The sequence below is a fragment of the Solanum lycopersicum genome, chromosome 9 (genome assembly GCF_036512215.1).
Source record: "Solanum lycopersicum chromosome 9, SLM_r2.1".
Taxonomy (NCBI): Eukaryota; Viridiplantae; Streptophyta; class Magnoliopsida; order Solanales; family Solanaceae; genus Solanum; species Solanum lycopersicum.
The window spans coordinates 57,039,837-57,067,408 of NC_090808.1; the positions used below are offsets into that span (position 1 = coordinate 57,039,837).

Consider the following 27,572-nt stretch of genomic DNA (forward strand, 5'->3'; position numbering starts at 1 on the left):
CACCACATAATAAAATTATAAAATTACTCATACAAAATTCATACACAATTCATACATACTTTCTATATAATTAACTGATATATACAACAAAAAAAAAACCAATTTCATACACAATTAATCCAATGTTTATACACATTTCATATATATGTAACATATCAATTATAAAAAATCAATTCATACACAAATACTATATAATTCACTGATACATAAAATAAAAAATGCACTTTCATACACAATTTATACAATTATTAAAAATTAAAAATCTCAAAATAAGGATCAACCCCATAATCACTAAAAGGAACAGCATGAGACACCAGTAATTCGAATTGGCATTTAATACACAATTAATTCAAACTTTATACAAAATTCATATATATATATATATATATATATAAAACAAATCAATCACTTATTTGTACAATCAAAAAATGGGCTTTCATACATATTTCATACAATATATTCATACATAACATACATAAATAATACAGTTCTCATATTTCATCAATATACAAAATTTTATCACCCGACAATTTAAATATAATATAGAGTGACTATTACCAAAAATTAACATTTCATATAACTTTCAAACAATATTAATACAAATTGTCAGACTTTGTTCATATCTTTTCATAATAAAACTGCACAATGATTCAATTATCACACCAATCTTCATTGTAATTACACATCAAAAGAAAATTACTATTACTTAATATTTTTCATAGTTACAGATACACATCGTAATTGTATCACAAAAAATACATCATATCAGCATCTGCAATATAACCGAAATGAAAAAATAAAACATTCCATACATGACAAAAAAAACAAATATAATTACAACCAATAATTTATACTTAAAACATGACAAATCATAATTAAAAACTAACCTGATGAATTCCACTTGCCACCATGTTTAATTAATATTGACACAATGTTCACCATCTGTAACGACCTGTTTAGTCGTTTTGAGCAGCAGATTTTATTTCTGAAAAAACAGGCTGAGACGACGGAACCCACGACGGACCGTCATGGGCACGACGGACCGTCGAGGGTGTCTCGTCCCAAAACACTTAGAAATTCTAAAATTTGGGTGCTGAAATCGACTCTCTGAACACTGTGACGGACCGTCACAGGCACGACGAACCGTCGTGATCCACCGTTTCAAAATACTTCAACTCTTGAGAATTTGGTACAGGGAACGATTCTTTGAACGTCGTGACAGAAGTGCAGGACGGACCATCGTAGGTACGACGGGCCGTCACAGACTCCTTAAGGAAATCGAGTCTTTGACGAACCTGCATGACGGACCGTCGCAGGCGCGACGGGCCGTCACAGGTTGCGTAATCCCAGTTGGAGTCGGATTTCTGGTTAATGTTTTAAGGGACGTTTTTGACTATTTCGGCTTATAATTATAAAGTTAGTGGTTTAATATTAATAACTCAATTACTTGGGGGCTAAAAGAGATAACCTTGAGTAAACTAGTGGGTTATTATTGCCATCTTTTATTCTTAATTATATGCTAATTAGGGTAAAAGAAAGAGGGTTTGAATAAAGAAAATAGAAAGAACAAGAAGAGAGAGAGAGGATCGACGACAAAGAGGAGAAACGAAAAAATGAAAAAGGCTTGGAAAATTGCTTGCTTGATCGAAATTCTTCGGTGGAGGTAGGTTATGGTTTCTCTTACGATATTCGTAGTAAACTCTTAATAGCGAATGATATGTATTGATAATATTGTAAACCCTGCTATGTGCTTACTTGTATGCTTGCATGAATGTAATTATATAATTGTGATTATATAAGCATGATGAAGTTATTGAATCCCAAATCTTGAAAAACCCTAATCTCTTTGTTAATGATGAGGCCTTGGTATAAAAGAAGGCTTGATGAACTAAAATAATGAGATTGATGATGCCTTGGTAAGAAAGAAGGCTTGATGAACGAAAGTAGTGAGATTAGGGGATCGGGTGCCACGTTTCGGTACCAGGATAGTATATGAGGATCGGAGTGTCACGTTTCGACACCAGGATAGAATATGGATCGGGTGCCACGTTCCGGTACCAGGATAGAATGAGGATCGGAGTGTCACGTTCCGACACCAAGATAGAATATGGATCGGGTGCCACGTTCCGGTACCAGGATAGAATGAGGATCGGAGTGTCACGTTTCGACACCAGGATAGAATGAGGATTTGAATGTCACGTTCCGACACCAGGATAGTATATTGAGGAGCGGAGTGTCACGTACCGACACGAGAGGAATAAAGATAATGAATCTTGAAAGATGTTAATATACTCAATCTAATGAACCTAAATCCCAAATGAGTATGATGAGGAGGCGTGAGTCCTCATTGATGAGCTTGGTGTTGTAACCAAGGGTTATGGTAATTGTAAATGCTACATGTTGAGTATCATCGTTGATTTTATGATATTACTTGGTATATACTGTTTTCTATTTTGAGTTGGCCGATGATACCTACTCAGTACTTGTGTTTGTACTGACCCCCCTACTTTTATGTTTTCTTCTTGTTTATTTGTGGAGTGCAGCAAACGTGCCGTCATCTTCAACTCAACCGTAACTCTAGCCAGTCTTCGTCACATCGGATCTTCAGGGTGAGTTAATGCTTCTAGCTTGGACTGGATCTTCTTCCTCATGTCTTGATGCCTTGAAGTTCCGGCATGGACTAGCTTTTACTTGTTTTAGCTTTTAGAATACTCTTACTTTAGTAATTTGATCATAGATGTTCTTGTGGTAATGACTTCCAGATTTTGGGGATAATAATAGTTATTGATTTTATTAATGAGTTTAAGTCTTCCGCATTACTTTCTGTTGATATTATATTGAAAAGTTAAGGTTTAGATTTGGTTGGTTCGCTCACACAAGAGGGTAAGTGTGGGTGCCAGTCGCGGCCCGATTTGGGTCGTGACACCATCAAATCAAATATAACCGTTTTCAACGTCAAATTTTAAGAATTTTCAAAAATAAAAAATAAAAAATATAACAATATTCAAATATCAAAATAATCCTCAATTTCTGAGGAAAAAAATAAAGCAATGCACGTTTAAGGAAAAAAATAACAGATTAGTGTAAATTATCCTCAATTTCTGGAAAAAAAACGCAATGCACATTTAAGGAAATAAAATAACAGATTAGAGCATTTTAAGGATTAAAATCATAACTTATTATCATATAAAACTAATTTGAGACATTTATTGTATCTATTGAATCTTTAAAAAATTTAAATCCCTTAAAATATGCAAATTAGTTATCAGTAACTAATAATAACTAATTTCACGCATCACACTACCTAATATTAATTTATCCATTTTTTTTTACTATCTATTTTTAATAATTTAAAATTAACATTATTTTCTTTTTTAAAAATGTTATAACTTGATATATTAAATATTATACAATGCAAATCAAACTCTTATGCCATAACTTGAGAATATGACTAAATAATACTATTTTTTAATTTGCCTTGCCCCATATAATAATACTATTCATTTTTAATTTGTCCCACTTCGTCCCGCATAGACCCACACCGCAAGAACCCGTCCTGCATAATTTTTTTAATATTTTCTTTTTCTAGTTATGTTTGATACTAAAAATAAAATTTATCAAAATAAATTCGGTTTTATTGTTCATCTTGTATTCCTAAAATACTTAGAACAAAACTTTGAAAAACTTGATAAGACACAACAAAGTTTAGGTACATTTTCACAAGTAGAAAATTAAAACTAGTAGAGATACTAGAATAAAAAACAGATTAGAAAAAATATACGAAATTTTTTAAAGAAGAATTGTTGTCAATCAATGTTTAAAGAATCTTACTGACTCAAAAAACTTTGCAGAAACACGAAGTTACCAAAGTTTAATGAACCAATGAAGAAAAGAAGAACAAAAATTAATTCACAAATCTAAAATTTGTAACACATACCAGAATCTGAAAAAATAGAAAGAAGATCAAGTCCACTGAATGCACAATGTCCTCTTAAGGAAATTATTCTCCTCTAATATCCGAGGTCTGATTTGGAATATATATGATCTCAATCACCAGTATATTAGTACCCAAAACGCTGGTGTCAGCGAGCCACTCAACCACAGTAAATGACACTTAGAATATTAGATTTAGTAGTAGTAGAAGAAGTCCATAAATTTTATATTTAAAATGAGAGGAAATCCCTCAATTTATAAAAAACAAAGGGTAATGCGAAAAGGTTCTTATTGTGCCTTATCGGAAAGGTCACAAACCTTTGGAACAGAAAGGTCTTTACCTTTCATATAAAAGTAACAACTTTTCATAAATTAGCAACTTTTCATAAAAGTCACAATCTTTCATTAAAGTCACAACTCCTTATAAAAGTCGCAACTCATAATTTTTCATTCACACCTTTTAAAACCCAATAATCCCCCGCATAAATGGGGAATAACTCCAAGACAAATCAACGGAAAAGTATGTGTACTTTACAAGCAAGAATTAATTGCATATGGATAAGTAGGTTACCCTTGGACTTTCCGTGAACATATGTTTGATATACTCAGTCAATCGGTAGATACGATATGTCACACAAGTAGCCCTTTACCATTTATGGTTCTTAGGTTGTGTTCGTTTTATCCATGAATACCTCCTGGTTTCATGAGTGTATAGAGATATGAACTTTTGACAATCATCTTCTTCAAAGCGACTTACACTTTACACTCACATAGGTGATTTTTAACCGAGTTATCGCGTAGATACACTATTTGGTCAACTCTGCCAAACTTAGCATATCATTAAAACTATTAAGCTTTATTAACTTATTAACAAGCCTTAATGTTGTATCCTTGTTCCTGAGCATTGTCTTCATCATGAGAATGAATTGAGTTGGTTGACAATGTCGAACCGTCATTCACAACTTTGTTTTTCTCCTTGAATGTAGCTTTTAGGATCTTTAGTCTGCTAGATAGAGTTACCGCCATGATGACTTGTCCTGAGCCATAAATTAATTTCCTTAGATGATCTTTAAACTTTCTCTCTACTAAATCCTTTTTGTGAGTGGATCCGACACATTATCTTGTGACTTTACATAGTCAATTTCAATAATTCCACTAGAGAGTAGTTTTCTAACGATATCATATTATCTATGTTCTATAAGAAAAGGCTTTCCGTTATACATCATGCTTCATGCCCTACCTATTGCATCTTGACTATCAAAGTGTATGCATACTAATGCCAATGGTTTGGGCCAGAAAAGAATATCTATCAAGAAATTCCGGAGTCTTTCAACTTATTCACCGACCTTGTCTAGAGCACCTAGCTCATTAATCATTATAGCGCCAGCGATACATGTCTCTTTTGAAATATTTCTAAGAGAATTTTCCAATCCAAGAGTAAATAAATATCCACTCATGGATTTTACTTCATTTGTATGATGATCCAATTTGCGTCACTATATCCTTTCAATACTGCTAGATATTGTTATAATGCAAGACATAGTTTTAAGCATTTCTCAAATACTCCAAAACATTTTTTATTGTCATCTAATGAGTTTTATTTGGATCACTTGTGAAGCGGCTCAGTTCATTATTAGCAAATTCTATATCTGATCGTGCAGACTTCATGATATACATCAAATACTTGAACTAGTCAAGTACTTTTTCAATGTAATGAGACAATGAAAATGTTAAACGTGATGGAGCTCTAAGGATTCTTATAACTAAGATCTCATCAGCAACTCTAAGATATTTCTTTCCAAACTTACTTTTTAGCATACGTTTAGTAGCATTTATGTCATTAATGTCTCTATTGATGATCAACATATCACCAATGTACAAACAAACAATGACCTTGGAATTTTAATGTTAACACATTTACCACTTTCATCATTCTTAAATTCATTTATCGACATAGTTTGATTAAAATTTCTTATGTCATTATTTGGGTGCTTGTTTTAGTCCATAATGTGACTTAACAAGTTCGCTAACTACCAATAACCATAAAACCCTCCGGATCTTTCATATAAATTTCTTCCTCCAATTCTCTGTTTAAGAGAGTTGTTTTTACATCAATTTGATGAATTTGGAGGTCATATACCACGCTAACACAATTAACATCCAAATGAATGTAATTCTAGCTACTGACGAGTATGTGTCAAAAAGATCAAGACCTTGTTTTTATCTAAAATCTTTGACAAAAAGTCTTGCTTTATATTTGTAAAAAGTTTCATTGACTTTAATTTTCCTTTTGAGGATTCACTTCGAACACAAAAGTTTATCTCCCAAAGGAAGATCAACCAACTTCCAATAGGATAGCTCAAATTGAACCAATCTCACTATTGACACCATCTGTCCAAAAATGATAAGTTTACATAAGACACAAGAAATGTTACAAAATCATATTCGAAGAAAGTATATGTCCTTTGACATTTACTAAGCCTATCTTTATAAAGTACATTCTCCTTTTGTTCTTTCCAAGGTCGTATAGATCTTTCACTAGACTACTCAAGTCTAATTTTATAGTCCACAGTCTTAGGTCCTATTTCAATCTTTTTAGGTATAGGAACTTGAAATGTGGCTAGACACCCCCACACTTCGATATATTTCAAGTTGGATATTCTTCCTTTTTTCTCATATGAAATAGATTGTGTCATGAACAAACAAAACTGTTTTACTTCTAAAAAGACAGTTTTTTGTTGTTTCCTTTTGTAGTAAGGATAGTTCCTCCACACAAGTTTTATCGTAAATCTGAACTTATAAATAATGCATCTATCATTTCTTTTAACGTTTAATTTTTCTTTAGATTGAGACGAATAGGGTAGTAGTTTGATGGATGAATCCACTTTCCAAACATATTTCTGCACAAGGAGATTCATACTCTACATTCTTATCACTTTTTTATCTTTTTTTCAACTGATTTTCAACTTCAATATTACATTGTCTAGACATTTCTCTTGTTTTATCCTTATCAGCAAATAGACATAGTCATTTTTATTGCAATCGTCAATGAAAATTATGAGATACGTTTTTTCACCACGAGATGATATTGACATCATATAACCAATGTCAGTGTAAATCAACTCTAATGGATTAAAATTTCTTTCAACAGATTTTTAAGAATGCTCAGTATACTTAGATTCCACACAAATATTACATTTTTATTTATTGCACTCAAAGTTAGAAAAAACTTCTAAGTTGATTAGTTTTCCTTACAAGGTTTTGTCATTGACATGCCCCAAGTGTTCATGTCACAAACTTTGTCTAGAGCAAGAACAAATAAAAATATTGTTAGAAAAACTCTTCACGAGGTAGCTTTTTTCTCACTATATTTTGTTCCTATTTCTTATAATTTTGTGTGATACAAACATTGTTTAGAGTCATCACCTTGTCAAATGTCCTTTTTGGAAGGGCATTTCCATAACTTTTAATATGACTATTATAGAATTACCCATGAATAATATTTCATCGGGTCAAATAAAGGCAATATAATCCAAATGCTTCTTTTACAAAACATGGCAAAAGACTATTCACCAATATTCATGTCTATACAAATAATTATATTTAATAGACATCTTTTCACGAAAAATCACATCATTTCAAGTGAAATTTTTTCATAAAAGAATAAAATCATTTTGAACAAGTATATATATAATGAGAAAAGACATAAAGTCAACACTGAAGTTGTTTCAAATTTTTAAAAAGACACCTTAACTTTGTTGATGTCCTATTACCCCATAAAAGTATTAAATACCTTTGTAAATAGACAATTTTGATCCATTTTTTTGTAAACACGCAACTAACGCGCGTGAGTGTAACAATTTGCTTTTGCAAAACCAATTAAAAAATGCCACATTTCAGTTAATTTCTCTATTAATTAATTAAATTATAAAATACACCTTCTTCCCCAAAAAATTGAGTTAATTTTCATGTCTGCTGTCAAATTCATCTGTGAATTGCAACTTCATCCGCAAAAGTCGAACATAAAAGAGAGTAACCCTGATATATCTTTATTTTTCTAATGGTGGATGAGTCTATCAGCTTCAACCGCCGCCGGAGTTGAAAAATATATAAATTCATCTCTTTGTTGGTATTCATTAATGAAGGAAATAGACAATGTATTCAATGTCGCAAAATTGATTATTCTTCTCATATTCCAGATGAGTGTTTAGCTTCCATTTTCTTAGCTCGGGTGACCGAAAAAGTTCTTTTTCCATCTGTTGTTGTTGGTTTTGTGTCGAATGGCAGAGCCGTCAATATTTCTCGCTTATAAGGCACAACCAGAACTTGTTGTTGTTATTCCTTTGAGTTTTTAATGAAAATTTCTTTGAAATGTGATTAGATCTAGTATTACATTTCTTCAACAAGATTATTATTAATAATATTTAAATTTAATTAAAATTGGTCAAAGGGGGTGAACATCACGCACACCTTCGTAGATGCTGATATGGGTAAAAATGGTCTATTTATAAATGTATTTAATACTTTTGTGGGGTAATAGGACGTTCACAAAGTTAAGGTGTCTTTTTAAAAAATCGAAACAACTTCAATGGTGACTTTATGTCTTTTCTCATATATAATTTGATAGTTTCATACTAGTCATACCGTATACTAGTAAACGATAAACTCAAAGACCAAAATATCAAATATACTCTAATAATTTTGTGGGTCTAACATAATAGAAAGTATCATAGAATTTCTATCTTGTGCTCCAAATTTAAATTAGACTTTAAGTCCAATTTTAACTTTTTCATACACAAAGAACCCCCACATTTTATATATGATCTCAAAAATATTTTTCAAGTATTTGAAAATAGTTTTTTCACATATTTTAATATGAAACGTCTTTTGGAAACATTATTTTAAGAAAGAATTGTAGTGCTTCAATTATCTTTGACAATGTTTACATAATGTCAAAGTTCATTCATAGAGGCACAAAATCACAAACTCTAAGTCACTGATATTTTTTTTATCACAAATAGACATACCACTTAGTATTTAGAGTACTAACGATAAGGACAAAAAATTTGTACAATTTATTTCTATATGACATGAAGTTTATAAAAAATTAAAAGTACAACACTGAGTTATTATGTGAAGTTTTCATATAAACCAATTGCATAGTCTGATTTATCCAGAGTAGAAACTATAAAAGTTTTTTTAGTCTACAAAAATTCATACACAATTAAATTTCACATGAAGTAAAAAAATACAAAAGCTTTTTAGTCTCTAAACAAAATTAAACATATTCTTTATCACATAAAAATGTTTTTCTTTTCAATATCCTTCAAACTATAACATTTTGACATACTATTTTATCAAATAAAAATATGCATCTCTCATTTTGCAAACTAAAGAATTTTAAATGCAACACTATTTGCCAAGCAAAATTCATTCCACAACATATGGTTTGCAAATCACTTTCCAAAGATACACATGATAAAAAATCAAAGTTGTTAACTCTTAGAAACTATTTCCTTCCTTAGACAAAATAATAAGAAGGTTGCCTGGTGTAATCTTTAATCTAAATATCATTAATTTTTTTCTGTACATTCTGACTTCAACCTTGCTAAAAAAAAGCACCAAATTGTAGAGAAGTAATGCATTTAATCTTCTACTTGCATAATCAGAATCTCTGAATCAATAAAATACAAGAAATACTAACAGTATAATAATTTCCTTAAAATTGTTGTTCATCTTGTATTCCTAAAATACTTAGAACAAAACTTTGAAAAACTTGATAAGACACAACAAAGTTTAGGTACATTTTCACAACGAGAAAATTAAAACTAGTAGAGATACTAGAATCAAAAACAAATTAGAAAAAATATACGAAATATTTTTCTTAAAGAAGAATTGTTGTCAATCTGTGTTTAAAGAATCTTACTGACTCAACAAACTTTGCAGAAACACGAAGTTACCAAAGTTTAATGAACCAGTGAAGAAAAGAAGAACAAAAATTAATTCACAAATCTAAAATTTGTAACACATACCAGAATCTGGAAAAAATAGAAAGAAGATCAAGTCCACTGAATGCACAATGTCCTCTTAAGGAAATTATTCTCCTCTAATATCCGAGGTCTGATTTGGAATATGTCCTCCCAGGATAGAATGATCTCAATCACCACTCTATTGGTACCCAAAATGCTGGTGTCAGCGAGCCACACAACCACAGTAAAATACACTTAGAATACTAGATTTAGTAGTAGTAGAAAAAGTCCATAAATTCTATATTTAAAATGAAAGGAAATCCCTCAATTTATAGAAAACAAAGGGTATTGCGAAAATGTTCTTATTGTGCCTTATCAGAAATGTCATAAACCTTTGGAAAAGTCACAATCTTTCAGAAAGGTCTTCACTTTTCATATAAGTCACAACTTTTTATAAAAATAGAAACTTTTCATAAATCCATAGCTTTTCATAAAAGTCGCAACTCTTCTTTTTCCATTCACACCTTTTAAAACCTTATTGTTTTACATTAACTTGTATTAGTTTAATACAATAGTAACTTAAATTTTATTTTTAGAGGTCAATTTTGTATTATTTTTATTGAACTGTTTTCATTTATTATTTTGGATATTTTAGTAGTTTTAATGAAATTATCTTAAGAAATAATGCTCTATCATTCTTATAACTTGTAAAAAGTTAAAATTAAGTTTAAACCCAAATAAATTATATATACCCGCAACTCACCCCACCCCACACAACCTTAAACCCGCACCACCCTATATAGCCTTAAACCGAACCCGGCGTACAGTCGCCCCGCCTCATTGTCATCCCTATAAGTGCGAGGTGGGGGTGAGATAGGTTGGAGATTGGGGGATATAATAGGAGAGAAATATTTTTTATTGTCATTAAAATGTAAATTGTGGAGTTAAATGCAAAAAATAATTGATAGGTTGGAGATTGGGGGAGATAATAGGAGAGAAATATTTTTTATCGTCATTAAAGTGTTAATTGTGGAGTTAAATGCAAAAAATAATTAATCGATTATAATTTAAAGAAATATGAGTATCTTCATTAATATATGATATAAAATATTAGAAGTATAATATATGCAATTGTTTAAAAGTAGAGCTAGAATATATTAATATATATGATAGTGATGTTTATCGAATAAAGTAGGTGGTGTATGTATTGGTGGGTTTTGCTGATGGTGTCTGTAAGAATTGGGGTGCTGTGACTTGTATGTAATGTTGTATAAGTTTGAAAGCAAGAATTGATCTGATGGGTTGGTGCTGTTATGTGATGTTGTGAAAATTAGGATTGGGAGAGATAAATGGGCTGAAACGAAAGTGGTAGAGGATTTTTTAAAAAATAGCCAAATATCTTTTAGATTGTAATTGAAATAGACTTAGATATATATTGTCAAATTAAATTAAATAGTGGATTTGATTAAAATTTAAATATGAAAAATTAATATTAAGTAATTAACAAAGTTCTTAATCTTAACAAAACAAAATCATTAACTTAATTATAAATGAGAAATCATTTACAGTCACAAAGATATAGTATGTCATCACAAATTATTTTTTTAATTGATTTCATTTGGTTCGTCTGTTAGGTTTGACTTTAGGATTTAACTTGTACACCTTTATATGACGTCAACCTTGTAGCTAAAATATACCCTTGATATTAATGTACTAAAAATAATCTTTATAATCTATCTACCCAATATTATTGAAATAATCTTTTAACGTATGAAAAAGAATGTTTGTTTTAGTCATAAACCTCGAAAGTAATTGTGCAAGTGAAAAAATACTGTGATAATTTCAATTAGTAACTCACATGAGTTGGATACAATCTATCTCATTAAAAGAAAAAACAGACCAACTCTTATTTTTTTAACCTTTAATGAGAACTCTTGTACCCAATAGTGAATATATTGTTTTGCCTTTGAAACTATAACTCAAACGTAAATCTTGTTACAAGAACAAAACTTTGTTATTAGAAATGCTATAAATGTGTATACTTCATTGTTCCAGCCGCACATGGGGGTAGTAGGAGCAAAATAATTGCTTTTTCTCTACAATAAATATTTAGATGATTGAATCAATTTAAAGCGAAATGAATAAAATTGGGGATAATACTACTTTCTATATATTCTTTTCTTTCTTTTTTTTTGTAAAGTTGACTGCCAAAACACGGTAAAAGAGGTATGTTTTAATTGAAATTGTATCGATAATATTGGTGTAGATATGTTTTAAGTAAATTGATCAAATAAAATTGATATATTTTCAAAATACTAAGTTTTACACTATTTCAGAAACAAATTATATTAGAAAATAAATAGTACTTGTTTTTCTTTTTATCTCAGTTTTTTTTTTCAATTATCAATTTATGTAACATATTTTGCATTCTGAAATTTCAAAGTATATGATTTTGATGAGTATTTTAATATATTTAACTTTTTCTTTTATATAATTTATAATATTTCTCATGTATCATTTTGAAATAGTTGATTTTAGTTTTTTTAAAATTATGTCAATCTAAGGTTACTTAATTGTGAAAAAAAGTTGATTAAATTAACTAGGCCAAAGTTTAATAAAAAATGTATACACAATACTTGTCACGACCCAAAACGAGCCGCGAGTGGCACCCACACTTACCCTCCTATGTGAGCGAACCAACCAATCTAAACCCTAACATTTCAACCATAATAAACAGGAAATAATGCGAAAGACTTAAAAACTCATTAACGAAATCAATTAATAACTTCTAAACTCAAAACTTATCATCCCCCAAAATCTGGAAGTCATCATCACAAGAACATCTATCCTCAAATTACTAAAGCTAAGAGTATCTAAGAAACTAAACATAAATAATAGCTAGTCTATGTCAGAACTTCAAGGCATCAAGACATGAAGAAGAAGATCCAGTCCAAGCTAGAAGCTTTAGCTAACCCTGAAATCTGACGTGATGAAGACTGGCTAGAGTTGCGGTTGAGTTGAAGACGACGGTACGTTTGCTGCACTCCACGATGAACAAAAGAAAACATACAAGTAGGGGTCAGTACAAAACACGAGTACTGAGTAGATATCATTAGTCAACTCAAAATAGAAAACAGTATATATCAGATAATATCATAAAATCAACTACAATACTCAACAGGTAGCAACAACAAGTACAAGAATCATTGATAATAACGCCAAGTACACCCATGAGGACGCAAGCCTCCATACCATACTCATTTGGGAAATAGGTTCATGAAATCTGAGTATATTACCATAATTCAAGACTCCCTCTCTTTATTCCTCTTGTGTCGGAACGTGACACTCCGATCCCCTAATACTATGTGTCGGTTCGTGACACCCGATCCCCCTAATACTACGTGTCGGTTCGTGACACCCGATCCCCCTAATACTACGTGTCGGTTCGTAACACCCGATCCCCCTAATACTACATGTCGGTTCGTGACACCCGATCCCCCTATTACTACGTGTCGCTTTGTGACACCCGATCCCCTAACCTCATTCTTTTAGTTCATCAAGCCTTCCTTTATACCAAGGCATCATGATTAACAAGGGGTTTTCAAGATTTAGGATTCAATAGTTTCATCATGCTTATTTCATCACAATTATATCGTCACATCATGCAAACACACAATTAAGTATATAGAAGGGTTTTACAATACTACCCAATACATATCATTCGCTATTAAGAGTTTACTATGAAATAGCATAAAAACCATAACCTACTTCCACCGAAGAAGTGTGATCAAGCAAGCAATTCCTCAAAATCTTTGCTATCTTCTTCGTTTTCTCCCTCTCTCGATCGTTTCTCTCTTTCTTCTCTGTTCTTTCTATTTTTCTTATTCAAACCCTTTTTCTTTTACCTTAATTAGCATATAATTAAGATAAAAGATGATGAATTAACCCATTAATTAATTCAAGGTTATCTCCTTTAACCTCCACGTAATTAAATTATTAACATTAACCCACTAAATTTATAATTATAGCAGGAATAGTCCAAAACGCCCCTTAAAACATTTAACAGAAATCCGACCCAGCCTGGGATTACGCAGCCTGTGACGGCCCGTCATGCCAGCGACTGTCCGTCCTACTACTTCCGTCACAGAGTTCAGAGACTAGATTTTTACCAAGGGTCTGTGACGGCCCGTCATGCCTGTGACGGTCCGTCCTGCCACATCGTCACGAAGTTCAGAGAGTCGATTTCAGTACCCAAATTTCAGAATTCTAAGTGTTTTGGAACGAAACACCCTCGACGGTCCGTCGTGCCCATGACGGTCCGTCGTGGGATCCGTCGACTCAGTCAGTTTTTCTAGAAATAAAATCTGCTGCTCAAAACGACTAAACAGGTCGTTACAATAGATACCAATTTACCCATCGTTCGTCCTTGAACGATCACAAGAAAAGAAACAAGGGCGAAAAGGAGTACCTAAATCTGTAAACAGATGTGGCTATCTTTCTTGCATATCAGCCTCCTTCTCCCAAGTGGATTCTTCAACTGGCCGATTCATCCATTGAACCTTGATGGATGCAATCTCTCTTGACCTCAACTTGCGGACTTCTCTATCTAAAATAGCAACAGGATCCTCCTTATAAGACAAATTCTCATCAAGCAGGACTGAATCCCAACGAATGATGTAGTTTTCATCCCCATGGTATCTTTTCAACATAGACACATGAAATACCGGATGCACTCCTGACAGTCCTAGGGGTAAGGCCAATTCATAAGCTATCTCCCCCACGCGCTTCAGAACTTCAAATGGACCAATGTACCTTAGGCTTAGCTTACCTCTTTTTCCAAATCGCATCACCCCTTTCATGGGCAAAACCTTCAGCAAGACTTGCTCACCCTCCATGAACTCCAAGTCTCTAACCTTTCGATCTGCATATTCCTTTTGCCTGCTTTGAGCCGCTAAAAGCTTTTCTTGAATAGATTTCACCTTCTCTAATGAATCCCTCAAAAGATCAGTGCCCCAAGGTCTAACCTCAAATGCATCAAACCAACCAATGGGAGACCTACATCTCCTCCCATACAATGCTTCGAAAGGAGTCATATCAATACTTGAGTGATAGCTATTATTGTATGAAAACTCCGCTAAGGGTAAGAAGTTATCCCAATGACCACCAAATTCTATCACACATGCACGAAGCATATCCTCCAACACTTGAATCGTTCGCTCAGACTGACCATCGGTCTGAGGGTGAAATGCGGTACTAAGATCCAACCTAGTACCTAATTCAGCATGCAATGTTTTCCAAAACTTAGAAGTAACTGCGTACCTCTATCTGATATAATGGAGAGTGGAACCCCATGCAAACGCACCACTTCCGAGATGTAAAGTTTGGCTAACTTCTCTGTATTGTAAGTCACCTTGACCAGAATGAAATGAGCAGACTTAGTTAATCTGTCAACAATTACCCAAATGGAGTCATACTTACCCATTGTCTTAGGAAGGCCAACCACGAAATCCATTGCAATTCTCTCCCACTTCCATTCCGGAATGGGCATTCTCTGAAATGTTCCTCCGGGCCTCTAGTGTTCATATTTTACTTGCTGACAATTTGAACATTTGGCAATAAAATCAACAATGTCGCGCTTCATTCTACTCCACTAAAAATGTTGTTTTAGGTCACGATACATCTTGGTTGCACCAGGATGTATAGAGTACCTTGAGCTATGAGCCTCAGTGAGAATAGTGTGAATCAAATTATCGACGCGGGGTACACATACCCTTCCCTTAATTCTCAAAACACCTTCTTCATCGATTTTTGCTTCTTTAGCCTCTCCACGCAATACCTTATCTCGAATTCGAATCAATTTCTCATCGGTAAACTGCTTTCCTTTAATATGGTCAAGAAAGGAAGATCTTGCCTCCACACAGGCCAAAAACCCTCCCTTCTCATTTATTTCTAGCCTCATGAGGTCATTAGCCAGAGTCTGAACTTCTCTAGCCAATGGGCGTCTAGAAACCTGCAAGTGAGCTAGACTTCCCATGCTCCCTGCCTTTCTACTTAAAGCATCTGCCACAATATTAGCTTTTCCCGGATGATACAGAATAGTGATATCGTAGTCCTTCAGTAGTTCCATCCATCTCCTCTGTCTCAAATTCAAATCTTTCTGAGTAAAGACATACTGTAGGCTACGATGATCCGTATAGACTTCACATTTCACCCCATATAGGTAGTGTCTCCATTGCTTTAATGCAAACACTACCGCAGCCAATTCCAAATCATGGATCGGGTAATTGAGTTCGTGCACCTTTAATTGCCTGGAAGCATAAGCAATTACATTCTTTTCTTGCATTAGCACTGCACCCGAACCCGAATAGGATGCATCACAATAGACAATGAAATTCTTGCCTTCCACTGGCAAGGTGAGAATGGGTGCAGTAGTCAACAAAGTCTTGAGCTTCTGAAAGCTTTCTTCACACTCGTCCGACCATACAAATGGAACACTCTGCTTAGTCAAGTTCGTCAATTAGGAAGCAATAAAAGAGAATCCCTTGACAAATCGACGGTAGTAGCTAGCTAAACCAACAAAACTCCTTACCTCTGTAACATTAGTAGGTCTCTCCCAATTCTTCACTGCTTCAATCTTAGATGGATCCACCATCACTCCATCCTTAGAAACCACGTGTCCCAAGAAGGACACTGAATCTAGCCAAAACTCACACTTGGAGAATTTGGCATAAAGCTTTTTCTCCCTTAACATTTCCAATACAATTCTCAAGTGTTGCTCATGTTATTTCTTGCTCTTTCAGTATACCAGTATATCTTCAATGAATACAATGACAAAGAGATCCAGATATGGCTTAAAAATCCCATTCATCAAGCTCATGAAAGCAGCAGGGGCATTCGTAAGCCCAAAAGACATTACTAGGAACTCATAATGTCCATACCTGGTCCGAAAAGCAGTCTTGGGCACATCCGTTGCCCGTATTTTCAATTGATGGTAGCCAGATCTCAAATCAATTTTTGAGAAGGTACAAGCACCTTATAACTGATCGAACAAATCATCAATGCGAGGAAGAGGATACTTGTTCTTAATAGTTACCTTGTTCAGTTGCCTGTAATCTATGCACATCCTAAAACTTCCATCCTTCTTTACAAACAAAACAGGAGCACCCCAAGGGGATGCACTTGGTCTAATAAAGCCTTTGACTAACAATTCTTGAAGTTGGGCCTTTAATTCTCTTAACTCAGCGGGAGCCATTCTATAAGGGGGTATGGAAATGGGGCGAGTACCCGGCTCCAGATCAATGCAGAAATCAATATCCCTATCCGGGGCATACCAGGAAGATCTGCAGGGAACACATCCAGAAACTCACGGACTATCGAAACCGACTCAATTGAAGGTACTTGGGTAGTATCATCCCTGAGGTGTGCCAAGAAAGCTAAACACCCTTTACTAACCATTCTCTTAGCACGAAGAAAGGAGATGATACGAACTGGAGTGGAAGTGTAGTCACCCTCCCACACTAACGAATTTGTCCCAGGCTTGGCTAATGTCACAGTTTTAGCATTACAATCCAAGATAGCAAAATTTGGAGAAAGCCAAGTCATACCCAGAATTACATCGAAGTCAACCATTTCTAAGATAACCAAGTTTACATGAGTATTGCTCCCCACAAAAGTCACAAGACAAGACCTATACACCTTTTCAACTATCACAGACTCACCCACCGGAGTAGAAACACGAATAGGCATGTCAAGCAATTCAGAATGTAAATTAAGACCATTATCAAATGAGGAAGATACATAAGAAAATGTGGATCCGGGATCAAACAATACAGAAGCCATGCAATCACAAACCAAAAGATTACCTGTGATGACAGCATCAAATGTCTCCGCTTCAGATCTCCCAGGGAAAGCATAACAATGGGCCCTATCACCTGCCTGCCTGTTGCCTCTACCATGTTGTGCTGTAGTGGCTCCAGTTTGCCCGTTACCCCGGCCGTTTTGGTGACCACCATTACCTCGGCCACCACGTCCTCCCGAATAACGGCCTCTTCCATGACCACCTCTACCTCTGCTTATTAGGGGTCTGTAACTCGGTTTTGGACAATTCCTCCTAATATGTCCAGTCTCTCCACATCCATAACATTCTCTGGATTCAAGCATAGGTCCCTGAGAGAACGACGGAGTCTGGGGATAACTTCCAAACTCAGAGAAATGTTAACCGATCTGCGGTGGACCCCCAACTACAATCTGTAGTGAAGACTGAATAGGTCGGGCTGGGTAACCTCCTGAACCCTGTCCTCTGGAGTAAAAACCATTAAACTCACCTCCCTTACGAAACCTTTTTGATGTTGATGCCATGGTGAAGTCATATGGCTTCACTCCCTCCACCTCTATCACGAAGTCTACCACTTCCTGAAAGGATTTTGCTGTAGCCGCTACCTGTAAGGATGAAATCTGCAACTCTGACCTCAACCCCTTCACAAAACGGCAAATTCGCTCTTGTGGACTGAAACAAAACTGGGTAGCATATCTGGAGAGTGCACGAAACTTAGCCTCATAAGCAGAAACCGATATCTTGCCTTGCTCTAGGCTTAGAAACTCATCTCTCCTCCTATCCCTCAAAGTATGGGGTATATACTTCTCCATAAATAAACTAGAGAATGATGTCCAAAACATAGGTGGTGCCTCTGTTGGTTGACACTCCACATGTGACCGCCACCACATTTTGGCATTCCCTTGAAATTGATAGGTCACAAACTCAACGCCAAATCGTTCCACTATGCCCATTTTATGTAGTAACTCATGACAGTCTACCAGAAAATCGTAGGCATCCTCAGATTCAGCACCCTTGAAGACTGGGGGTTTCAATTTCAAAAACTTACTGAAAAGTTCATGCTGATCACTTGTCATTATAGGTCGTGTAGTCAACCAAGGAAACGCGCCTATTTCCAATGAGGCATCCATGCGGGGAGCCACAGTAGCCGTATGTTGTACCTCCGGAACCTGAGGTGCTGGTGCAGAAAACACTGTAGGCACTTGGCCTTGATCAGATAACCCGCTAAGATAAGCAAGAACCTGATTAATCATCTCTGGGGTAGGTTGGGGTGGTAATTCCTCATTCTGCACTTGCTCATTCTCCCCTTCCTCCCCCTCTCTTACTACTTCCTCAGTCGGTGGAGGAGTCACCGCCCTAGTACTAGATGGGCCAGGCGTTTGTCCTGTTCCTCTAGAGGACGTCCTCCCGCGACCTCTACCACGGCCTCTTGTCACTGCCCCTCTTCGAGCTACAGCCCCAGTGGCTGGCTCAGACGCATCTTTTCTTGTCGGTGTTGGTGTTGGCGCAGTTGTTGCTCTAGTTCTAACCATCTGCGAAATAGAGTGAAGATGGTCAGATACCAATTTGTATCACCTAGATACCAATTGGACCCAAGTAATAGCACGAAAGAAAGAAAGAATGAAATTTTTCCTAAAGTCTTATAGCCTCTCAAAGAAAAGTAAAGGCGTCCCCCTACCGTTCCTCAAGACTCTACTAGACTCGTTCTTGTGTAATGAGACCAACGAACCTAATGCTCTGATACCAAGTTTGTCATGACCCAAAACGAGCCGCGAGTGGCACCCACACTTACCCTCCTATGTGAGCGAACCAACCAATCTAAACCCCAACATTTCAACCATAATAAATAGGAAATAATGCGGAAGACTTAAAAACTCATTAACGAAATCAATTAATAACTTCTAAACTCAAAACTTATCATCCCCCAAAATCTGGAAGTCATCATCACAAGAACATCTATCCTCAAATTACTAAAGCTAAGAGTATCTAAGAAACTAAACATAAATAATAGCTAGTCTATGCCAGAACTTCAAGGCATCAAGACATGAAGAAGAAGATCCAGTCCAAGCTAGAAGCTTTAGCTCACCCTGAAATCTGACGTGATGAAGACTGGCTAGAGTTGCGGTTGAGTTGAAGACGACGGTACGTTTGCTGCACTCCACGATGAACAAAAGAAAACATACAAGTAGGGGTCAGTACAAAACACGAGTACTGAGTAGATATCATTGGTCAACTCAAAATAGAAAACAGTATATATCATATAATATCATAAAATCAACTACAATACTCAACAGGTAGCAACAACAAGTACAAGAATCATTGATAATAAAGCCAAGTACACCCATGAGGACGCAAGCCTTCATACCATACTCATTTGGGAAATAGGTGCATTAAATTTGAGTATATTACCATAATTCAAGATTCCCTCTCTTTATTCCTCTTGTGTCGGAACGTGACACTCCGATCCCCTAATACTACGTGTCGGTTCGTGACACCCGATCCCCTTAATACTACGTGTCGGTTCGTGAAACCAGATCCCCCTAATACTACATGTCGGTTCGTGACACCCGATCCCCCTAATACTACGTGTCGGTTCGTGACACCCGATCCCCCTAATACTACGTGTCGGTTCGTGACACCCGATCCCCCTATTACTACGTGTCGGATCGTGACACCCGATCCCCTAACCTCATTCTTTTAGTTCATCAAGCCTTCCTTTATACCAAGGCATCATGATTAACAAGAGGTTTTCAAGATTTAGGATTCAATAGCTTCATCATGCTTATTTCATCACAATTATATCGTCACATCATTCAAACACACAATTAAGCATATAGAAGGGTTTTACAATACTACCCAATACATATCATTCGCTATTAAGAGTTTCCTATGAAATAACATAAAAACCATAACCTACTTCCACCGAAGAATTATGATCAAGCAAGCAATTCCTCAAAATCTTTGCTATCTTCTTCGTTTTCTCCCTCTCTCGATCGTTTCTCTCTTTCTTCTCTGTTCTTTCTATTTTTCTTATTCAAACCCTTTTTCTTTTACCCTAATTAGCATATAATTAAGTATAAAAGATGATGAATTAACCCATTAATTAATTCAAGGTTATCTCCTTTAACCCCCAAGTAATTAAATTATTAACATTAACCCACTAAATTTATAATTATAGCAGGAATAGTCCAAAACGCCCCTTAAAACATTTAACAGAAATCCGACCAAGCCTGAGATTACGCAGCCTATGACGGCCCGTCGTGCCAGCGACGGTCCGTCCTGCTGCTTCCGTCACAGAGTTCAGAGACTAGATTTTTACCAAGGGTCTGTGACGGCCCGTCCTGCCACTTCGTCACGAAGTTCAGAGAGTCGATTTCAGTACCCAAATTTCAAAATTCTAAGTGTTTTGGAACGAAACACCCTCGACGGTCCGTCGTGCCCATGACGGTCCGTCGTGGATCCGTCGACTCAGCCAGTTTTTCCAGATATAAAATATGCTGCTCAAAACGACTAAACAGGTTGTTACAATACTCCAACCCATGCACTTTGAATGGTTCGTGGACAACGTACATGCCGGTAATAACTTGCACGCAAAGAGAGTTTGTACCTTCCTCTCTTATTTTAATTTTTATGACCCTTAAACTTAGACCTTCGAATAAAAGCATCTTTTCTACTGATAAAAGGATGTGATGTATTGGATGGTTTAAATGGTGTTTGATGTGATATAAATTTGGGCTAGTCATCGCTTAATATTTAATTAAGATGATTGGTATGTATTGTATTTTTTTATGATGTATTGTATTATATTCAGTTTGTATTAAATTACATTATTTTAATAAATATAATATTTGGATAGATTATATTATTCTATGTTGTTATGTACTATCATACATTTATAATTTGAATGATAAATTTATGAAAAAAGTAGGATATATAGTAGTGAAGGAGCCAAATTTTTTATAAAGGATGTCCAAAAATAATGGTATGTGGCTGTCAAAATAAGATAAAAAAATATTTTGATTTGTAGGGTTCAAACTCAAAACTCCTTTATTCAAATGTACACCTATTACCACTACTCAAAAAACATAGCTTTTGTCAAGGGTGTCCAACTTAAAACATTTATCCTTTAAATGTAGAATTTTTGATGTATATGTACAATAAAATTTTTCGATAGAGGGTGTCCAATTAGACACATTTGGTTGTGGCTTCATCACTGGTACAAAGTAGAACTACTGTGAAAATGTAGGATAAAGTATGAAATATAATTATTAAATAATAAATAAAATAACATGAGAAAAAAATATTAAGATAACGACACGATCACATCAAATTGGTCATTACCTAGAGGCGGACTCACCTCAATAAGTGGAGATGTGCATCCGCTAACTTTAAAAAAATTTATATATATATATTTTTGAGAAACGGACATAAACTAAAGCAGCCATGAGGAGTATATGAGTATTCTTATACGGTTGATAGAATATTTAAACTAATAATACATCGGGTAACAATCATCCAAACAAAATGTAATAAAGTCGATATCAAACATGGATGTATTGCAGATATATACGTATTTTCATTTATTTTTTGTTGTCAACGCCTCTGTATATATACAGCAGTTGGGTATCTTCTACAACTGTTCCATTTTATCTTCAATCTTCTTTCACTGGACGCCTCTCATAATTATCATACAGTTTTTTTGAATTTTTTTTCCCGATTAATTATAGATTTGAAGCAAATCAACAATCAATCTCGTAAGGATAAACGCTAGGCCATTTCATCTTGGATTGTAATTTCGTGCCCCCCTTTAATTATTTGTATTTTGGGGAATTTTTTTTACCTAATCTGATCATATATAATATGCCCTTTCGATTATATGCAGATCTATATGTATCTAACTTCTATGTAATGATCGTGAATCTATAAAGTCTTAATCTTTTTTATCTAATGATATTTTTTAATTGTAAATATTTGGAATTTATTAAATTATTATCCTTAGCAATTAACAGTAATATTATCTGCTGGGTTTGGGGTTTGGATTTTCTATTGGGCTTAAAATTTTTACAATATCATCTTGTGTTTGCAAAATTAATGGATCAATGTAAATATGCTTTGCTTGATTTGCTACAAAATTTGATCTTTGAGGGAATTATTAACATGGTATCTTTTATTCTTCATTTTGGGGGTTTTAGATGATGGTTTATGGTTGAAAACGCGATCATATTTCTGTGTACTTGCTTTTTATCAGTAATCTGTGAAATCAAATTAAATGTTATCTTACATCTGTGCATAATGTTTGTTCTGGGCTTAGTTTTCATAAATCCCGGTGAAAATGATCCCTACTATAACTATCTAATTCACTGAGTTACCGCCGTTTTTCATAAAATCTAATTCTCAATCATCGTTAATGTGAGTCCTGCCAAACATTTTCTTTCCTGCTTTGTATTTTACAAGAACATCACACACATTACCATCATTTTTTCATACTTAACTGCAGGTTTTAGGACTCCTGGCTGATTGTGGCTAAGATATAGACTAGTACTGCATTGTATTCAACACTTATTGCTCCAGATTTCTAGGGCTGTTCACCAATGAAAATTAATACTGCTCGTGAAGGTTTATCATTAATTGCACTCTAGAGTGGCACAAGGATCCTGTAGTTTTTCATTCAATAGTACTTACAACATTGCAAGAATCAGAAGAACCACTAGAAGAGACTTGGGTATATTTCTTGGTGAGTATGCTTACCGGAAATTGTAGATATGGTTTTTTTTTTTGGTTTATTTTGTCTCCAGAAGTGCCATGATAAATTATTTAATCTTACCTGTCTTGCTTGTGGATGTGAATTTGGAGATATCGATCTCTGGTTCATCTATCCCTTCATTTGAGAGCACACATTTATGCATTCCTCTATTGTTGGGATCTGGTCCCAAAGTAAACTTGTAATTTTCTGACTATTATTGTTTGATGATACTGATTTGTGGGAAGGCATGATAACATAATCATGTATGAAGCCAAAACGTAATCTATTTCCTCAACAAGAAAAGAAATAATGAGATGGCAAAAAACTATGTTGCTCGTACGGTCTGAATATGCTGCCATACCCGTGTCAGACCCTCCATAAATGCACTACTATTGGAGGATCCGACACACACATGTTGGCATAGAGTCCGTGAAACACAGAAAGATTAAGTTTGGTATATTTGGAACAGACAGATATTTTGTACTTCTGATAAGATGGACAATTATGCACTACGTTTATCTTTTGGCATGCATGAGATCGTTTTTCATGTTGGCTAGTGTTCCTGCAGATACCGTAGAATGAAGTAGCTTTTCTTTTAAACCTTTACATACACACTGGTACAACACTTGAGTTATATGGATTGGTGGATGATCCTATACTCCAACTCAGTTGAAATACTGTGGATGTACTATCTTTGTTTCTATTGCAGGTTCAAAATTTTAAGGAATTGGTTATGTTTACCATATCATGACTTCCTTTTCTTACCTTCAGTTTAGACAATACTACTGCCAAAGGTGCTAAATTCTCATACGATAAAATAGTGTGCTGACTCTGGGAAAGAGCCTTTGAAATACGGTGCATGTTGAACTTGTTGGAGACTACAAATCTATTAGACACATGGTACTAGCACTACAGATCATGTATTGTCCAGAACTTGGCATTGTTATCTAGATGTAGTTGTTAGAAGCAATAGCCAAGTTAATGAGTGCTTACAGATTTCGAACACCAAACGTATCAGAGGAGGCATAACGAGTGTGTTTGGTATGATGGAAAATGTTCTCCTAGAAAATATTGCTTGAAAAAAGGTGGATTTCTTATTTATTTTCTAGTAAGCAAAAAATATTACCTCGAGCATTTCTATGTATTATACCAAACCAATATGAGGGTGGGATGGTCAAGGGGTGGGGATCAGAGGTGTTGAGTGGGTGGGCCGGGTGGGGAGAAGACAATTAACTTGGAATGCCACTTATGCCAACTTGTCTTCCCTTTTTCCTCATTTTAAGGAATTTATTTCCTAGAAAATATTTTCAAACATTTTGACCGACCAGACCTGAGAAATTGAAAAATGTTTTCCTCCAATACCAAACACACTCAAAAGAGGCTCCTTGTTGTTGGGTAGTTAGTTTAGGATCATGAATCTTCCCATTCTTAACGCGTATCAGGATTCATAGGCTATTTCTTTTCTCTTTTGATGTGTGTTGTGATGGCTTGTGTGTAATGTTATATATATTGCCTGGTTTGTTGATATGGAAGAGAATGTCTGTGAATTGACGGGTTGTGGTATATTAGACATTACATGGCTTAATCAACTGAGCTTCTCCTCATAGTTCAGGATGCTTTTCTCTCAGCCTCAAACTCATAAAGAGATTCTTTCTTTAGGGCCTCCTTTCACCTTTCCTTAGCTATGGTTAAACAAATTACAACAGTGTTTTTTGTTTCTTCTGGCTATGTTATCCACCTCAACAAAGGCTCCTAGTTAAAATATAATAGCATGGAGGGTGCAAGGGTGGAGGTCAACTCAGAACAGGAGAATATAAAAGAAGCTACACCTAGCAGCACTTAACTGGTTTGGGAAGTGCATAAGAACCTTAGATAGTGCAAGTCAATGCTCCCAGCAGCCCGGAATAATTGTATTGTAAATGTAGAGCTAGAAAGCTGCAGCTCTATAATATTGGATGTTTGCTTCTTATCAAAGAACATTGCTTGTGATCGATAGGTTAATTATTTGCACAATCTCGTCAATGATATAATTTTATAACTTGAGGAGTCGTGGTATTTAAACAGTTTGTTTGCTGTTTGTCATACTACAAAATGTCCTGTTTCCATATTGCTAGCTGTTGCATTGATCTGATGGTTCCATTGTTTTTTAGTAACACTTTATAGTGTACGTAGATGGCTAGTAGGAAACGAAGCATGTCAAATGATGTAGATATGCATGTACTGTACAAGGAATTGGATGGAGCTTCATGCCCTATATGCATGGATCATCCACACAATGCTGTTCTTCTCCTTTGTAGCTCTCATGATAAGGGATGCCGGTCATACATTTGTGATACAAGTTATAGGCATTCAAATTGTTTGGACCGTTTCAAAAAACTCAAAGCCGAAAATAGGGACAATCCTCCCACTATGACACAGGGGAACCTGGATATTGCTGTTGAGATACCCGCTGAACACTTGGAGCTGAGAAATTTAAGTGATCGTACTGTTGTTCACGGATATCACGACATACCTGCCGATGAAGTTGTAGCAACTGGTGCATTTCCTGGAGGATCAGAAGAAAATGGAAATAGTAACAGAGATAATCGCATGGAGATGCAGGAAGGTGCTCTACAGACTTCGGATGCTGTTACTGTTTGGGGAAGTAGTCATGAAACAGTGAATGCAGATAACTCATCTGACTCAATATTGAAATTGAAGTGTCCGATGTGCCGTGGAGACGTATTAGGTTGGAAGGTAGTGGAAGAAGCCAGAAAGTATCTGAATTTGAAGCATAGAAGTTGCTCTCGTGAATCATGTTCATTCCTTGGTAACTACAGGGAATTGCGTCGGCATGCTAGGAGAGATCACCCCACAGCACGCCCTGCTGATATTGACCCTTCAAGACAGCGAGCTTGGAGACGGCTTGAGAATCAGAGAGAGTACGATGACATTGTCAGTGCTGTTCGCTCAGCCATGCCTGGTGCAGTTGTATTTGGTGATTATGTGATTGAGAATGGAGACAGGCTATCTGTTGAAAGGGAACGAGGCTCAGGTGCAAACGGAAGATGGTTGAGTACCTTCTTCTTGTTTCAGATGTTTGGCTCAATGGATCCAATATCTGAAGCAAGAGGTGGCAGGTCAAGAGCTTTGTCAAGGCACCGTCGATCCACTGGACCTCTATCTAGGCGCCGCTATCCTTGGGGTGAAAACCTTCTTGGTCTACAAGACCACAACAATAATGAAGATGAGGGTGAACCTGATGTTAACATATTGAGTGGTGATATGTCTAATAATCCAAGAAGGCGCAGGCGGTTGATGCGGTCTAGGTCAGATGAAGATCAGCAGTAAGACCTTCTAATTCATGGGATTGTATTAATGGTCTGTACAGGAGGGGACTGTTTACACTAAGATTAATTGGAAGTTTCTTGTATTCCACTCTGCTACAGAAAGATAGAGTGCAATTCTTGACAAAATTTAGAAACTTGTGTGTTGGATATAATAATTTAAAGGGTGAAAACAGGGTGTCCCTGCGATTGTGGGTGGTAGTTTCAGAATGTAAAATTTCCATTTGGTCTTTGATTTCCCTCAACTCTGAAACATTGTTCATCTTATATTGTATTTTCATTTCTTTATGCTTTGATTATCTTTGCCAAGAAAGAGAAGATAAAGTGAAATTGCATCTAGTCAAGCATCCAATATTCCAATCAATATACTTGGCAATTCTTTTCTTTAACAGTCGGATATTCAATAATAATGTTCATATATATGCAAATAAAGCACCATTTAGGGTGATGCATGACAATATAATTTGTTTCAAAATATTACTTTCTCTAGAAAAGATTAACCACTTCTACGTTTTTTACCTACCTTTGTTGTTTCTAGTAACATCACATATCAGGTGTTCGCGCCAGTGCAGACTCAACGTATGTTAGTTTTTTTTTTTTGTAATTTATATGACACAAATGAAATTTGAAAAAGTAAACTAAATTTTTATATGTATTTTTAAAAAATATTTTAAATTGTTAATTTATTTACCTTTTGTATCATTTTCGAATAATATATGTTATTACATATATTTTATTTTAGAAAAGTCAACATAATTTCTTATACG

The 27,572-nt window shown here is 35.2% G+C and overlaps 1 protein-coding gene across 7 annotated transcripts; it reads left to right on the forward strand.

Annotated features, from left to right (window-relative positions):
- Positions 1 to 22,170: 22,170 nt before the first annotated feature.
- LOC101261359 (uncharacterized) lies at positions 22,171 to 27,101 on the forward strand. Of its 7 annotated transcripts, none has more exons than XM_069289243.1 (3): positions 22,171 to 22,354; positions 23,234 to 23,470; positions 25,652 to 27,101. In XM_069289243.1, exon 3 carries the CDS (start codon positions 25,652 to 25,654, stop codon positions 26,807 to 26,809), a length of 1,158 nt encoding a protein of 385 aa, XP_069145344.1. In that variant the 5' UTR covers positions 22,171 to 22,354; positions 23,234 to 23,470; the 3' UTR covers positions 26,810 to 27,101. The 7 variants fall into 7 exon arrangements, with proteins under 7 accessions (XP_069145344.1, XP_069145342.1, XP_069145343.1 ...); XM_069289241.1 differs by having other exon boundaries at positions 22,219 to 22,490; XM_069289242.1 differs by having other exon boundaries at positions 22,329 to 22,525; positions 25,630 to 27,101.
- The last annotated feature ends 471 nt before the right edge of the window (positions 27,102 to 27,572 follow it).

Excerpts from the sequence above, each read along its gene's own strand:
- LOC101261359 (XM_069289243.1), top strand. The coding sequence starts at position 25,652 with ATGGCTAGTAGGAAACGAAGCATGTCAAATGATGTAGATATGCATGTA.